Source organism: Electrophorus electricus, chromosome 10 (assembly GCF_013358815.1).
Source record: "Electrophorus electricus isolate fEleEle1 chromosome 10, fEleEle1.pri, whole genome shotgun sequence".
In the NCBI taxonomy this organism is placed as follows: Eukaryota; Metazoa; Chordata; class Actinopteri; order Gymnotiformes; family Gymnotidae; genus Electrophorus; species Electrophorus electricus.
The window spans coordinates 15,061,145-15,077,868 of NC_049544.1; the positions used below are offsets into that span (position 1 = coordinate 15,061,145).

At 37.7% G+C, this 16,724-nt stretch overlaps 1 protein-coding gene across 2 annotated transcripts; it reads left to right on the forward strand.

The window, feature by feature from the left end:
• The first annotated feature begins 1,606 nt into the window (after nt 1-1,606).
• LOC113572973 (myosin-7-like) lies at nt 1,607-12,458 on the forward strand. Of its 2 annotated transcripts, none has more exons than XM_035530606.1 (37): nt 1,607-1,807; nt 1,940-2,083; nt 2,171-2,327; nt 2,426-2,453; nt 2,545-2,650; nt 2,743-2,835; nt 2,919-2,982; nt 3,072-3,170; nt 3,394-3,497; nt 3,603-3,741; nt 3,836-3,954; nt 4,041-4,190; nt 4,286-4,456; nt 4,541-4,856; nt 4,962-5,032; nt 5,125-5,330; nt 5,420-5,543; nt 5,633-5,769; nt 5,846-6,101; nt 6,239-6,481; nt 6,586-6,762; nt 6,860-7,005; nt 7,094-7,184; nt 7,269-7,658; nt 7,741-7,867; nt 8,875-8,993; nt 9,101-9,297; nt 9,480-9,663; nt 9,993-10,158; nt 10,242-10,366; nt 10,524-10,832; nt 10,934-11,137; nt 11,229-11,525; nt 11,648-11,752; nt 11,985-12,080; nt 12,178-12,312; nt 12,438-12,458. In XM_035530606.1, exons 1-37 carry the CDS (start codon nt 1,607-1,609, stop codon nt 12,456-12,458), a joined length of 5,817 nt encoding a protein of 1,938 aa, XP_035386499.1. The 2 variants fall into 2 exon arrangements, with proteins under 2 accessions (XP_035386499.1, XP_035386498.1); XM_035530605.1 differs by having other exon boundaries at nt 4,541-4,850; nt 4,947-5,032.
• The last annotated feature ends 4,266 nt before the right edge of the window (nt 12,459-16,724 follow it).

The window sequence follows — 16,724 nt, forward strand, 5'->3', positions numbered from 1 at the left end:
GGGCCCTCTGACTTCTGGGGCCTCATGTATTTACATGGTGGTAAAGTCCACCAATGGGTGCATGAAAAGGCTGACATAATAGCATAAGTCAAGAGCAGTCAGAAGTAGTTATCAGCTACTCTGTTCAGCCACAAGGGCTATAGATCAGAGGTGTAGTGTATGTAAGTCAAGTGTCTGCCATAACACCATAACTTCAGTGTAAGAGTGTAATGTTACTTTTTTTTTTTTTTTACTAAATATTTGTAACTGAAATCTGCTGAGTGAAATATGCAGATTTTATTCTTTTGAAAAAATGACCTCAGGATTCCAGCTACACAGGCACTAAAATCACAAGTGTAACTACAGAAAATGTGCCTATAATGATTAAACAAAACCCCTGGGTGAACAGAAATAACATTTTAACATAACTCTAAGTTTGAATGGACAAAATAAAATATTGATAAGATATAATAAAGCACAAGCCATCATGCTTAAAAGATTTAAAAATCTATATGTATATGTAAGAACAGACACAGCTGACAAAGCACGTGTTGCAGTCTTTTATTGGAAACCCAACAGAAGCCTGCAATGTTATGGCTTTCCAATTTCACCTTCAGAACTGTCTACAGGGAGTTCTGTTGTTCTCTGTTACATCTTGTTCGCACTGCATTGTTTCCTTGCCATTATCCTTGAGCACAAAGATAAACCTGTGAAATTCTTAGTGAGTGTCTCACACTGATTGAGAAGGACAGCTTGTGTGGGACGTTCAGATCTAGATAGCCATTCTGGCACCTCTCCCAAATCATGTGACAGATGACAGACAAAAATGTTCCTTGTCTTAACAATATAAATAAAAAAGAATGCAATATATGAAGCCCTCTGAATAAAGGGTTAAAATTTATCTCAATGACTTTTATCCAGTTACAGGTATGGATAAAAACTCTGCGCTAAAGACAACCTTATTTAGAATAACAATCAGATTTATTTTCTATACATACACTTTAATGAGTTTAGTTTTAATGCCACTGCTGTAGATGTTTTCAGTCACCCAAGGATGGCCTTACCAAATACAGTACCAAGTACAGTACAGTACCTTACCAAATACAGCATGTCAATGTCACCACCTCCCACGTTCCTCAGATTCTGCTTCTATTCAGCCTCTATATAAAGGGCTACTGGGCTCTAACCACATACCTCATTGCCTCAAGGTAAGTCATTGTTGAGCCATTCTTAGAACTTTAATGCTACTGATGTATACAACACAAGGGCCTGGTCTATGAAATTAAAATGATACAAAATAAAAAGATAAAAGGATGCAATCTGGGTAACAATTTAAATTTCAGTGGAGAAGAAAAACTATGGAGGAGAAAATGTTTTTCTATTTTTGTTAGGTCTAGCACATTGCATTTCACCTGGGTGGCTCAACATAGAAACGTATGTAGGCTTACTGTATCTCTATATATCAGTTCAAAAGTTCTTTGGTAAATGATCAAATGCTAGTTATCCAAAGCATAAAACAGAAGTAGAGAACAAGTTGAACTGAGATCAACTTTCAATTATCTTCTTATTAATACTATGGTAATATTCCAATTTCAACTGCTGAATGTGTCTTTAGTCCTCTTGAAAGATGGGAGATGCTGCAATGGAGGAGTTTGGGGCTGCTGCTCCCTATCTTAGGAAGTCAGACAAGGAGCGTCTGGAGGCCCAGACACGTCCCTTTGACATGAAGAAAGAATGCTTTGTCCCTCACCCTGAAGTTGAGTATGTCAAGGCCTCCGTTATCAGCAGAGATGGTGACAAAGTTACTGTTGACACTGATCAAGGAAAGGTAAGGAACTCACTGGTAACATGTAATGGCATGTTTAGATAATTCAGTACAGTCATTTCACATTACTGCAGAATTGTCTTGCCAAGGAATACTGTGCAAAATATGAAATATTTTTGCTCGTATCTTCCACAGACCGTGACTGTAAAGGAGGCTGATGTTCATCCTCAAAATCCACCAAAGTTTGATAAAATTGAGGATATGGCAATGTTCACCTTCCTACACGAGCCTGCTGTGCTGTTTAACCTCAAAGAGCGTTATGCAGCCTGGATGATCTATGTGACTATAAAGCATCTGACGGTTTTTGAGCTTAATAGCAAAGATTTGACACTTCAACACATTTCTCACTTCTCATTCTGTTTGTAGACCTACTCTGGGCTCTTCTGTGTAACTGTCAACCCCTACAAGTGGCTGCCAGTGTACAACAAAGAAGTTGTCATTGCCTACAGGGGCAAGAAGAGAACTGAAGCTCCTCCTCACATCTTCTCCATCTCTGATAATGCTTACCAGTATATGCTGTCAGGTAACCTTTCTGTACTGTAATACAATTTTTATTTCAGTTTTCTACTTGTACATGTCATTACATGTCCAGAAATGTCTTTGCATTTTTTGATCATACAGACAGAGAAAACCAATCTGTCCTTATCACGTAAGTATAAAATATGCCACATTTGTAAAATGCTGAATTAACATACATCATATTTGTTGTGATAAACATCTCAGTCAAATCTCATCACTAGTGGAGAATCTGGTGCTGGGAAGACTGTGAACACCAAAAGAGTGATTCAGTACTTTGCCAGTATAGCAGCAACATCTGGCAAGAAAGATCCATCTATGGAGAAAAAGGTTACTTAATAATACTCCTATTTATAAGAACATGTTACCAGCCATTTTCCTCTTTGTAAGTATTTTAAACACAATGATGGATTTTACTGTAGGGAACTCTGGAGGATCAAATCATTCAGTGTAACCCTGCCTTGGAGGCTTTTGGTAATGCCAAGACCATCAGAAATGACAACTCATCTAGATTTGTAAGTTTATTTCACATTTAGGTAATGTACATATATCTTGCTGTGATTTGCAAGATATACATTTTCATACTTTATAACTACAGGGTAAATTCATTCGCATCCACTTTGGTGTCAGTGGAAAACTGGCCTCTGCTGACATTGAAACTTGTAAGTACAATTATTTCTTGAACAAATCCAATATACAAGTGAATCCATGTTTTAAATTTGCTATTTCTGACCTACTAATTTCCTTTCAGATCTCCTGGAAAAGTCTCGTGTCACCTTTCAGCTGAAAGCTGAGAGGGACTACCACATCTTCTACCAAATACTTTCTCAGAGGAAACCGGAATTGCTGGGTACATGCACTGTTCTCACAACAGTAAATGGCTATTACAGTGTGTTGGAAGTATTTTCTTCCTCCACATTTTCCTTTCTGCATAACATTTGTTTCTATAACTCATAATTACTTTATGTTGAATTAAGGGTATTAGAAGATGCTGCACCTCATTGAATCTTGAGTATTTACAAACTTGCACACAGAGTAAATGTGGACAAATATGTGAATGTTTTGTCTCCAAGAAATGTTGCTCATCACTAGCAACCCCTACGACTACGCCTACATCTCCCAAGGAGAGACACAAGTGGCTTCCATTAATGATGCAGATGAGCTAACAGCTACTGATGTCAGTTTAAATCTTTATTTCAAAACATTTAAAAAAAATGTTTATCATATGTATGCTATAACTGAGTATATATTTTTTTGCTCAAAAATGTATTTTTTTTTCTAGGAAGCCTTTGATGTGCTTGGCTTCACCCAAGAGGAGAAGAATGGTATCTACAAGCTGATTGGTGCCATCATGCACTTTGGGAACATGAAGTTCAAGCAGAAGCAGAGAGAGGAGCAGGCTGAGGCTGATGGCACTGAAGGTCATTGTTAATTGGAGTGATTCTTTAACAGACTCTCTTGAGGAAATATATTTATATTGTCTATCACATTACCATCTCTTTATGACCTGAACAGATGCAGATAAAGTTGCATATCTGATGGGCCTAAACTCTGCTGATCTGATTAAGGGTTTGTGTCACCCAAGAGTCAAAGTAGGAAATGAGTGGGTCACTAAGGGGCAAAATGTTCAGCAGGTGAATAAACTGACAACAATATATATTCTTTTACATTATTTAAAATAGATTTTAACAATGCTCAACACATTTGTTTCTTTTTAAAGGTATACTACGCAATTGGTGCTCTGTCAAAATCAGTATACGAGAAAATGTTCCTTTGGATGGTTGTAAGAATTAATCAATCTCTGGACACCAAGCAGCCTCGGCAGTATTTCATTGGAGTACTGGATATTGCTGGCTTTGAAATCTTTGATGTATGTATTGTCTTGTACTTCTTTTATTTTATATTAATACAGCTAGCATTAATTAATTAATTATTGATATTAATAATTCTGCATTTCTGCAACAGTTCAATACGTTTGAGCAGCTGTGCATCAACTTCACTAATGAGAAGTTGCAGCAGTTCTTCAACCACCACATGTTTGTTTTGGAGCAAGAAGAGTACAAAAAGGAGGGTATTGAATGGGAATTCATTGACTTCGGTATGGACTTGCAGGCTTGCATTGAGCTTATAGAAAAGGTAAATCAAGCTATTTTGTTTTAAATCTAAACAATTCATTTTCCTCATACAAAACTCTAAAATCACATGTTCATTGCATTTTAGCCCATGGGTATTATGTCCATCCTTGAAGAGGAGTGCATGTTCCCCAAGGCCAGTGATGCAACATTTAAAGCTAAGCTTTATGACAATCACTTGGGCAAAAATCCTAACTTCCAAAAACCCAGGATTGTAAAGGGTAAACCAGAGGCTCATTTTGCCCTGGTTCACTATGCTGGCACAGTTGACTACAACATCAACAACTGGCTGGTGAAGAATAAGGATCCCCTCAATGAAACTGTGGTAGGACTTTTCCAGAAGTCCACAGTGAAGCTGCTGGGTCAACTGTTTGCTGGCTATGCTGGTGCTGAGTCAGGTGAGAGTATTTACAAAATGCAGCCCTAATAGCATAGTGAAAATGTGAATGCATTCAAAGCAAGTGAAAGCACTACAACCACATTATTTCATATAGCTATGGAATCTGGAGGTGGTAAGGGTGGCAAAGGTGGTGGCAAAAAAAAGGGTTCTTCATTCCAGACCGTGTCTGCACTCCACAGGGTGAGCCTTTCACATCCTGTAGTAATTCATCTTAACTCTACTAATGAAACTGTAGCATTTTAACATAACTCACCTCATGATAATATTTACAGGAGAATCTGAACAAGCTGATGACCAACCTGAAGTCCACACACCCACACTTTGTCCGCTGCCTCATCCCAAATGAAACCAAGACTCCTGGGGTCATGGACAATGCTCTTGTCATGCATCAGCTGCGCTGTAATGGTGTGCTGGAGGGAATCAGAATCTGTAGAAAGGGCTTCCCCAACAGGGTCCTCTATGGAGATTTCAAACAACGGTGAGATGTCCTATCATTTAAATCCGATTTCTCCGCAAAATGACATAGCTTTCATTTATTTGAGCTCCTTATTATTTGTTCATTTTCAGATACCGTATCCTGAATCCTGCTGCTATACCTGAGGGACAATTCATTGATAACAAGAAGGGTGCAGAGAAGTTACTTGGCTCTCTCGATATTGACCACAGCCAGTATAAATTGGGACACACTAAGGTCCAAAACTCCATTAAGCAGCTTTCAATGTTTTTCTGTCACATCATCTCTCATAATCTGACATACTTTATGTACTCCTCCCTGTGTAGGTGTTCTTCAAGGCTGGTCTTCTAGGTCAGCTTGAGGAAATGCGAGATGATCGTCTTGCCCTCATCATAACTGGTATTCAGGCCAGAGCACGTGGTCTTCTTTCAAGAATTGAATTTCAGAAGATTGTAGAAAGGAGGTTGGCTCAAATCCTCGTTCAGACAGTTTTTCTTTTTCTCAGGCTAAGGTGCTAAATTCTACTTTAATTTCTACAGGGATTCCTTGTTGGTCATCCAATGGAATGTACGTGCTTTCATGGGTGTCAAGAACTGGCCTTGGATGAAGCTCTATTTCAAGATAAAACCCCTGCTGAAATCAGCTGAGGCAGAAAAAGAAATGGCCAACATGAAGGAAGAATTCACAAAATTAAAGGAGGCCTATGCTAAATCTGAAGCCCGCAAAAAGGAATTAGAAGAGAAAATGGTCACTCTTCTCCAAGAGAAGAATGATTTGCAGCTCCAAGTCCAATCTGTGAGTTCTCTTTAATCAAACTTCACCAACAATGATGTTTCAGTTTTTCCATATAAGAATAATTTAATGTATTTGATAAGAATAATTTTCTTTTGTGTTCAGGTTTTTATAAACATGGCTTTAACTACTCTTTGTAGGAGCAAGATAATCTTGCAGATGCTGAAGAGCGATGTGAGGGTCTAATAAAGAACAAGATCCAACTTGAAGCTAAATGTAAAGAGCTAACAGAGAGATTGGATGATGAAGAAGAAATGAATGCTGAGTTGGTTGCAAAGAAACGAAAACTTGAGGATGAATGTTCTGAGCTTAAGAAAGACATTGATGACCTGGAGCTAACTCTGGCAAAAGTGGAGAAAGAAAAACATGCTACTGAGAACAAGGTATTTGTTTTGCTTTGTTTGTTTGGTTTTAACTTAGCACATTAGAACTGTTTCATTAACTAAAATATTTTGTCAAAGTTTCTAAACAGTGGTATCATTCCCAGGTTAAAAACCTGACAGAGGAGATGGCAGCCCTGGATGAAATAATTGCTAAGCTGACCAAAGAGAAAAAAGCTCTGCAGGAAGCTCACCAACAAACACTTGATGACCTCCAGAGTGAAGAGGACAAAGTCAACACCCTGACCAAGGCCAAAGCTAAATTGGAGCAGCAAGTTGATGATGTGGGCACCTCAATTGGTAAAGCTAAAACAATTTTAGGTGATGAAGCAGTTTACTCAATTGTTTTGGTTTTTTTTGGGGGTTTTTTATATGCTTCAGCTTGAGGGCTCCCTTGAACAAGAGAAAAAAATACGAATGGATCTTGAGCGAGCTAAGAGAAAGCTTGAGGGTGACTTGAAGTTGACCCAAGAAAATGTCATGGACTTGGAAAATGATAAGCAGCAGCTGGAAGAGAGGCTGAAGAAGTGAGAATTCAGATAATGAATATGATTAAATAATCCCCACTCCCAATAACATAGTAATAGTAACTGGACTATATTTTTCAACTTGCAGAAAAGACTTTGAGATCAGCCAGCTTAATAGCAAGATTGAGGATGAACAAGCATTGGGAGCCCAACTTCAGAAGAAACTAAAGGAGTTGCAGGTAATTTGCTGTCTCATTTGATTTACACACATTTGAATGACTTATTTAGGCTTTCCACATTTCATTTAGTACCTTAAATTCTAGGCCCGTATTGAGGAGCTTGAGGAAGAACTGGAGGCTGAGAGAGCTGCACGTGCTAAGGTTGAAAAACAGAGGGCAGATTTGGCCAGAGAACTGGAAGAGATCAGTGAGAGACTGGAGGAGGCTGGTGGTGCCACTTCTGCACAGATAGAAATGAACAAGAAGAGAGAAGCTGAATTCCAGAAACTGCGCAGAGATCTTGAAGAGGCCACCTTGCAACATGAGGCTACTGCTGCAACTCTGAGGAAGAAACATGCTGACAGTGTGGCTGACCTTGGAGAGCAGATAGACAATCTACAGAGAGTGAAGCAAAAGCTTGAAAAAGAGAAAAGTGAATTTAGACTGGAGCTTGATGATGTGGTCTCCAACATGGAGCACATTGTCAAGGCCAAGGTAGGATAATCATGTACTATGGATACAGATCTCGACATCACATCTTAAAGGCCAATACGTAATGATGCATTAAATCTTTTAGGCAAATTTGGAAAAAATGTGTAGAACCCTGGAGGATCAGATGAGTGAATTCAGAACCAAAGCTGAAGAAGGACAACGCACAATCAATGATTTTTCAATGCAGAAAGCCAAGCTTCAGACTGAAAATGGTAAGTCTATTGCCAACCTATAAATATGTGATTTCTTTGAATGATGGTATTTCTGGCTAGACTGGCATAGTCTGTGTTTTTCTTTGGCTTTACCAATTGTCTTTTGCCAAACAACTTTGTAAAACATCAACTCCACACAGTACCTGGGAGAAGGGGAAGAAATTCAGTTAGAAACTGAGGCAATTAAAGGAGTGATTATAATAGCGCATATATATATATATATATATATATATATATATATATATATATATATATATATATATATATATATATATATATATATATATATATATATATCTGCAGTGTACTGTAGTAAGAGATGTAGATATTTAAAATTGTAGTGAAGTACACAAGGTTTCCAGAGAAACATGATGCTGTTTCGGACAGAGGTCCTTCATCAAAGTGCTTCTGAATTAGTAGTAGGAGTATCCAGTTTATATATGAAAAAGTGGAACAGACCTCTTCTGCTCTTTGTCCATCATGACCATGACCAATTGGTTAGCCGTTACCATCTTATCAGTATGGATCTGGAATTCTCATAAGATCTTGGCTCAGTCACTCTTCACCACATTCTGGGGTGTGTCTCACTTTGACCTTAGAACTTCCAGCCCATACTTGGCACAGATGATTCTGTATACTATGCCACCCACCTGGTTATAGCATTCCATGTATGCGCTGGCTGCTAGCATTTTGCATCCTGCTGTTATGTGTTGGATTGTCTCAGGGGCATCTTTGCACAGAAATATTTTTTACCTTAATTATCTTTTTTTCTTAATTTATTTCATAATTTTTTTCATATGTCTACTCTAAAAGCACTTTGTAAACCTATTTTCAAAAAGTGTTATAGAAATATAAGTAAAGCTGATGTTTTTTCACCAAAACACATTAACAATAAATAAGATCACTTTATGTTGTCGACCATCTGCAACCACAGTTTGACTATACACAATGTTTGATGTTCAGTATAGCTTTTCTGCTAGTTGTTGATTACCCCGTAACACTTTTAGGTGAGCTTGCCAGGCAGCTAGAAGAGAAAGATTCATTGGTCTCTCAGCTAACTAGAGGGAAGCAGTCCTATACTCAGCAGATTGAAGACCTTAAGAGGCAACTGGAGGAGGAAGTCAAGGTGTTTCTCAAAGCAAACTCATCAATACTTTTATAAGTATTTGACAAATATGTGTTAAAAATACTTTATCAGTTATTTTATTAATAGGTAACCAACTTTTCTTCCAGGCTAAAAATGCCTTAGCCCACGCAGTGCAGTCTGCTCGCCATGATGCTGACCTGCTAAGAGAGCAGTTTGAGGAGGAGCAGGAAGCCAAGGCTGAGCTACAGCGCAGTCTGTCCAAGGCGAATTCTGAGGTGGCTCAGTGGAGGACCAAGTATGAAACTGATGCCATCCAGAGGACAGAAGAACTGGAGGATGCAAAGTAAGGACCATGAATAATAAATACATTTCATGACTGCTTGAAAAAGTTATTTACATTTTCAGAAAATACAGTTCTGATAGATAAGCTTTCTTCTTACAGGCCAACGTATGCATTGCTAGTCTATAAATAAATAAAAAGTAATATTCATTCTTTATATGTCTTGTATGTTTCCTTCTATGCAGGAAGAAACTTGCTCAGCGACTGCAAGATGCAGAGGAAGCTGTGGAAGCCGTCAATGCCAAATGCTCTTCCCTGGAGAAAACCAAGCACAGACTCCAGAATGAGATTGAAGATCTTATGGTTGATGTGGAAAGATCCAATGCTGCTGCTGCTGCTCTGGACAAGAAACAAAAAAACTTTGACAAGGTAGATATTAAAGGGCTACATACTAATTTAAACACTTGTTACATTGTTAGTTTATTGTTTTTAAAGCAAGATAATTAATTAGGTCATTTTTCAACCACAAATTCAAATGACCATTTTTATATTCTGTAAGGCAGTAAACACTGTATATCTGCATGTAATATAACATCATGTGGATCTGAAATAATAAGCCTACATGTTCTACTGTAAATGAAGCTTTGTCTACTTAGCAAAAAGCATGCGAGATTTATATTGTACCAGTATTACTCGTCCAAAAAAATGTTGCTTTACAAAAATGTACCAAGAACCTTTTGTTATAAAAAAATCAACAGGTTTTAGCTGAGTGGAAACAAAAGTATGAGGAGTCCCAAACTGAGCTAGAAGGCTCCCAGAAAGAAGCAAGATGTCAAAGCACTGAACTTTTTAAACTGAAGAACTCCTATGAAGAATCTCTAGACCATTTGGAGACCATGAAAAGGGAGAACAAAAACCTCCAAGGTTGCTAAAATTCATTATAATATTAGAATATACAATTACATTCTGTGACCTTTGTTCCTCAACATTTTCTTTCTATTAAACAGAGGAAATTTCTGACCTCACTGAACAGCTTGGTGAGAGTAGGAAGAGCATTCATGAGCTGGAAAAAGCAAGAAAACAACTGGACCAGGAGAAGGCTGAGATCCAAGCTGCTCTAGAGGAAGCTGAGGTAAGACTTTTAAACACAGTTTAAAGATTTTGTAAATAATGCATAGCTTTCAACATAACCAGTCTGTGATAATTATTTTTTATATTACTACTACTACCATCGCTCCCCATGAATCTGTATGTACTACATATTTTTGTTTAATCTTTAATTATTTAAGGGTTCTCTTGAGCATGAAGAAGGCAAAATCCTTAGAGCTCAGCTTGAGTTCAATCAAGTGAAGGCTGATATAGAGCGTAAACTGGCTGAGAAGGATGAGGAAATGGAGCAGGCCAAGAGAAACCAACAAAGAGTGGTGGACACCCTGCAAAGCTCTCTAGAGTCTGAGACTCGCAGCAGAAATGAAGCCCTTAGACTGAAAAAGAAGATGGAAGGAGACCTAAATGAGATGGAGATCCAACTCAGCCAGGCTAACAGGCAGGCTGCAGAGGCCCAGAAGCAACTCAAGAGTCTCCATGGACATATGAAAGTATGCTCAAGAAGTCTTTGTCCATTGCAATCTAGGTTTAGTACCTGTTTTTAAGGAAAACCATTTTACAAACATTTAATTGTAAAATCTGTACTTTGTAGGATTCTCAGCTGCAGCTGGATGATGCTCTCCGTGGTAATGATGACCTTAAAGAGAACATTGCCATTGTGGAGAGACGCAACAATCTTCTGCAGGCTGAACTGGATGAACTGAGGTCCCTGGTGGAGCAGACAGAGAGAGGCCGGAAACTGGCTGAGCAAGAACTGCTGGATGTGACTGAAAGGGTTCAGCTATTGCACTCTCAGGTAATATATAAATGTATCCTGTTGTGAACATGAAACAATTCTGAATTTATTATAAACATGGCATAATATATTAAATCTCCACTATTTATAGAACACCAGCCTGTTAAACCAGAAGAAGAAACTAGAGGGAGACACTTCCCAGCTTCAGACAGAGGTTGAGGAGGCTCTTCAAGAGTGCAGAAATGCTGAAGAAAAAGCCAAAAAAGCCATCACTGATGCTGCTATGATGGCAGAAGAGCTGAAGAAGGAGCAAGACACTAGTGCTCACCTGGAACGCATGAAGAAGAACATGGAGCAGACTATAAAGGATCTGCAGCACCGTCTGGATGAGGCTGAGCAAATTGCCATGAAGGGTGGCAAGAAGCAGGTCCAGAAACTAGAGGCCAGGGTAACTACAATAGTTTTACAAATATGATAACACTTTAAAATAGTTCAGAAATACATCATCTAAAATGCTATCATAGGTTGGACTTGAGTAAGTCCAGCATAGTAATTTTTTTTTTCTTCCAGGTGAGAGAGCTTGAAAATGAGGTGGAGCTGGAGCAGAGAAAGGCCAGTGACTCTGTGAAGGGTATTCGTAAATATGAGAGACGCATCAAGGAACTCACTTACCAGGTAGGCCAATCTTTTCATGGTTAAAAACAGACAATAAAATCACTAAGCCACTAAGCTGCAATTAAATATTTTTGTTGAAAATATGTACAGATTGTTGAGTTTGTGTCTATTAGAGAGAAAAAAAATTCAGAAATAATTTAGATTGCTAAGCAAAAAAAGTGACTATAAATAAAAGAACAAAAAAAACAAAGTTAATTGCTTTATATGTTAACTTAAATTTTGTCTCTCATAGACTGAGGAGGACCGTAAGAATCTCACACGTCTGCAAGACTTGGTAGACAAATTGCAGCTGAAAGTCAAATCTTACAAGAGATCTGCAGAGGAAGCTGTAAGTAACAATTTAATCATTCTATAACCCTGTTAGACTTTTCCTTGATTTTTTGCTGTCCTCCTGCTTTCTCAAATATTCATTCTTTATTTTTCAGGAGGAGCAGTCCAATGCCAATCTGGGCAAGTTCCGCAAGCTGCAGCATGAGCTGGATGAGGCAGAGGAGAGGGCTGATATTGCTGAGTCTCAAGTCAACAAACTGAGGGCCAAGAGTCGTGACACTGGCTCCAAGGTGAGTATCATAAGCAACAAAAATTCATGTTCAAGAGAATGGGCTTCCGCAAAACTGAAAGATTTCCTAACCATCATTTACTGACTATTGTGATGAAGGTGGATATTTTTTCTTCTTTGTTACAGAAAGGACATGATGAAGAGTAAGGTTTCCTGCTGAAGTCTCTGAAACCTTCTTGATCACCTTTTACTGCCTATCTTTGAAGTCAAATAAATAATAATATGAAAGTGAAAAATGCAGCCACATTCCTTTAAATATAATAACAATCGTGCTATCACACACACACACACACACACACACACACACACATATATATATATATATATATATATGTAAACATATTTAGATTCTATCTACATTATCCAACTTTGTTAAATTACTAATGCTAAAAAGCACGAGAGCATGCTGAGAGCACTTAACCACACTGGTTTACACTAGCCCAACTCTTCATTTCCCTAGCAAGTCAAATGCAGTAGTACCAATTTCAAGGCATTAGAGTCCTGTGGTCGTGCTGCCACAGCACAGGGGCATTAGATGCAGGAGAAAATCACATTGAGCTCGGGGCGTAAGACAGTTAACTTCAAAAAAGTTCCAAAAACAAAAGGAGGAGAGTACATGAGTTCAGAGAGTATGTCACCCTATTAATATAATTTGAAATTGACCTTATTATGTGAGAGCAATTAGGTTAAAAATAATGTTACTGAATGTTACTGTATTTTGCCCAAATTATTTCATTTGTTATATTTGTAAGTAATTCATTTTATATTTCCCAAGTTTTTCATTGTTTCAGTAAATTCACTGTCAGCTTATGAGGGGTAAAATAAAAATCAACTGATGAAAAAGGGGTTACTAAACATGTACGTGAATTGAAATTCTGAGTGATAACTATTTAATAAAAAGCATATGAATTGAAACCTTGAGAACTAATTATTTGATTTAAAAAAACAAACAAAAAAAACAACCAAAATACATACAATAAAAGCTGCTATGATAATCTTGAACTACCTAGGAAAATATGCTTGTCTATGAGAAAGTCCTGAATGTCATGGCCCCCTCAACTCTTCCCCTCAAGCCCACAGTCTCTTGGCATGTGGCTTTCGTGTGTGTATGTGTGCGTGTCTGTGTGCCTCTCTTCTGTTAGTCTGTCACTTGTCCCTGGTTACAGTCCTTGATAATGTGTATATTTAAGTCCCTGTGTTGTAGTTGGTCTTTGTCGGTATTACAGTACAGTTGGTGCCTTGTCTGATTATGTTTTGTTGGTGTTCTTTGTGTTTTTGTTTTGTTACACGTTTTATAAGAAGTCTGAGACTCACCTCAGCATCCTGCCTCCTTACTGCATCACACAATATATAATGGACAGTAACAGACATAATGACAAACCATTGTGTTTTAATCCGATTTAATTGGACAGTTCTATGGTCATTTCTATTTTGTCCCCAACTACACTATAGGTTATGCTGTTATTAACACCAATTCCAAACAATGCCTATAACGTAACTTCTCTTTTTCCTTCTTTCTGTAGAATTCATTGGGACACAGAGTTCATTTTGTGTGTATTTGTCAATTTGTGTGTATGGGTGCAGAAGTATCTGAGTAGTATGTTGTGTATTCATAGTATTTCTTCTTTGTACCAACATACTAGCTATACTAGCTAGTACATGAGGGAAACAAATCTATTACCACTATACAACATTGCATATCTAGGCCTGAGCCAATTTTGACAGTGAAGACAAAAGATGAGACGGCCTTAAATCAGCCAGACTGCAAGTAAGTCATTTTGTCCTCAGAAGACAATAGAAACAGGTAACAGCTGAATTGGAGCAATGCTTGGCACTAGACATGCTGAATAATTAAAGAGCGTATTGGTAAGACTGTGTATGGGGATCATGTCATATGTCACCTTTAGCTTTAGATCTACTGCATTATGTTTGTGGACACACACACACATTCAATTTGACCATCATAGGTAATGGTGAGATAGAACTTTACAAACAGAAAATAAAAAACTAAAATAAAAAAAGAGCAAAACTGTAATGGTGTGTATGCGTGGCAGCCACAACGTTTTTTATAACAGAATATAATAGAAAACTATTTTATAACAGAAAGAATGTTTTATTCCCACGTGTACAGCTCTCCCAGCTATATATATATATATATATATATATATATATATATATATATATATATATATATATATATATATATATATATATATAAAAGGGGGAAAAAGTCTTTAAAACGTTTAAAAAAGAAGAAGACAAAAACAGCAAGACAGACCAGAGTAATTCTGTGGGTTACTCCACTTCTAACACGACCTGACGCTGCAGTCTCTGTTTTGGTTCCTCACACCAGTATCCGTGTTAAAGTGTCCGTTTTCCTTTTTCTAAGTCCGAACCCTTTTTAAGCGGCGCCGTGCACTCTCTTGCTGGTCATCTCTACCGTTCAAATTAGCCACCTCGCAGAATTTATTGTCCTCACCACCGTCATGTTGGTATTCCTTGTTTTTGTTTTGTCCTGGCTGGCTAGTTGCCTGGCTTTTATATGTTGGTTCTCTGGTTGATTGTTGTCTGGTTGAACCAATAACAATTGTACATACATTAGAAACTCTCCGTCATAATGATACATTTAAACGGTATTCTGCAACATAGGTGATACACCGCAATATAAAATCGCGTAATATTAAGCACGTAACAGTTTTCCCGGTTTTAGTTTCATTTTCTATTCGGTGTTTTTGTGTCCACGTCTAATGCCTCTTCCCCTCCTTTGTAGTAAGAGAGGGTTCGATTAGAGAGCTGACGTGGGCGCGCTACTGTTTTGGAGCCCCTTCTCTGTCGGTCGTTGTCATATGTGGTGTCGTGTTATGTCACGTCCCGGGACATCGTGAGGTAGGTATATTTTCTTTTCTTTGTTTCGTGTCGCTATATAAGTTAGGGTGAGGTGCAGGTGATGGCGACTTGATCAGGGTCGTCATCACAAAAACCCTAAAGGCTTTTAATGCTGTAAACCTTTTTTAAATATGAAAATGGAAAAGGCTGATACCTTAGTAAAATTTAGGTGTATGTCTAAGTAGTATGTACACAAAGCATCAGTGACATGTCTAAGAGATTCTACAGAAACCTTCTTTGATTTTAGGAACAGATCAGGACTTTACATTGAACCAACAGAGCGCTGAGGTACGAGGCATTCAGTCTGGATTTCCAGGTGACTACATCAGCTCAGCAGGCAGTGATACTGCAATAGAATTTGGGGAACAACAAAATCAAATATTCAGAGTGACATGATGATTTAGCAACTTCTCCCTTAACATGTTTGCATGTGACTAATGACAATCTGCTTTGTTTCACAGTAAACCTTTTTTTTTTTTTTAAACACCATATCCAGTCATCACTGCAAAACTTGGAACATATGGGGTTTTGAACAGGTTGCAGTGCTTACAGTACAGACCAGTAATTTCCTAAAAGTGAAATAGGAGTGTTCTTCTTTAAGAATTCCCTGCAAACAATAGTGTGTTTTGTTTGTATGTTCTATAGATTAAGCCCAGTCAAGCATTTAAATCAGACCTTTCCAAATAAAACCAAAATTTGACCAAATAAGTGTACAATAGGATATATTCCGATCTTTTCAAATGTAATAGGAGCCTCATATATACTGATGCATTAATTCTACCAATTTATATAAGTTGGTTTCAAAGACAAGCAGATAAGGAACAGGGGGGGAAAGGTTGTGAGCTTGGTACCTCAGTTTCCCAAAATCACATAGCTTGGTACCTCAGTTTCCCAAAATCAGACTCTAAAAGGGTAGGAATGGATGTTCAAGTAACCTGTAAAGAACTTTCAGCATGTTATGCCATATAAATATGAGCAATTTTGAGGCACCAACTCAGGTCCCTTCCAATATGTTTATTCTCTTTGTTGGCCCGCTACATTGCCATGATGTGAGGTGTCAAACCTTTGAACATATAGCTAGCAAGGTAGCAAACGTTGGCACTGTAAAAGAGACTAAGACCAATTTAATTGTTGGGATAAGTAGCTAGCTAGGTTAACATAGTTTTATTAACTATAAATAGCCAGGTAACCTACATGTATAAAATGCTGTTTGTTTGGCAAATATCTGGCTTTGTCTATTTATTTATTTATCTATTTAATTATTTAATTATTTATTCCTCCCTCCCCCCTGATTTACATGGTTTATTTGGAGATTTGCTTGCCATACTGATCTTGTAAAGCTTTAAATGCAACTAGGAAGATAGTTATATATGTAACTAGGAAGATATATATAGTTCAGCTTGAAGTTCTAAGTTATTGGTTTTATAATTTTGTTTAGATATATGCTCTTAAGACAACTATGAAACTATAGAAATAGTGAGTCATGTTATTTTAGAGGGAATGTAAAGCAAGTTTTAATGTAAGCCC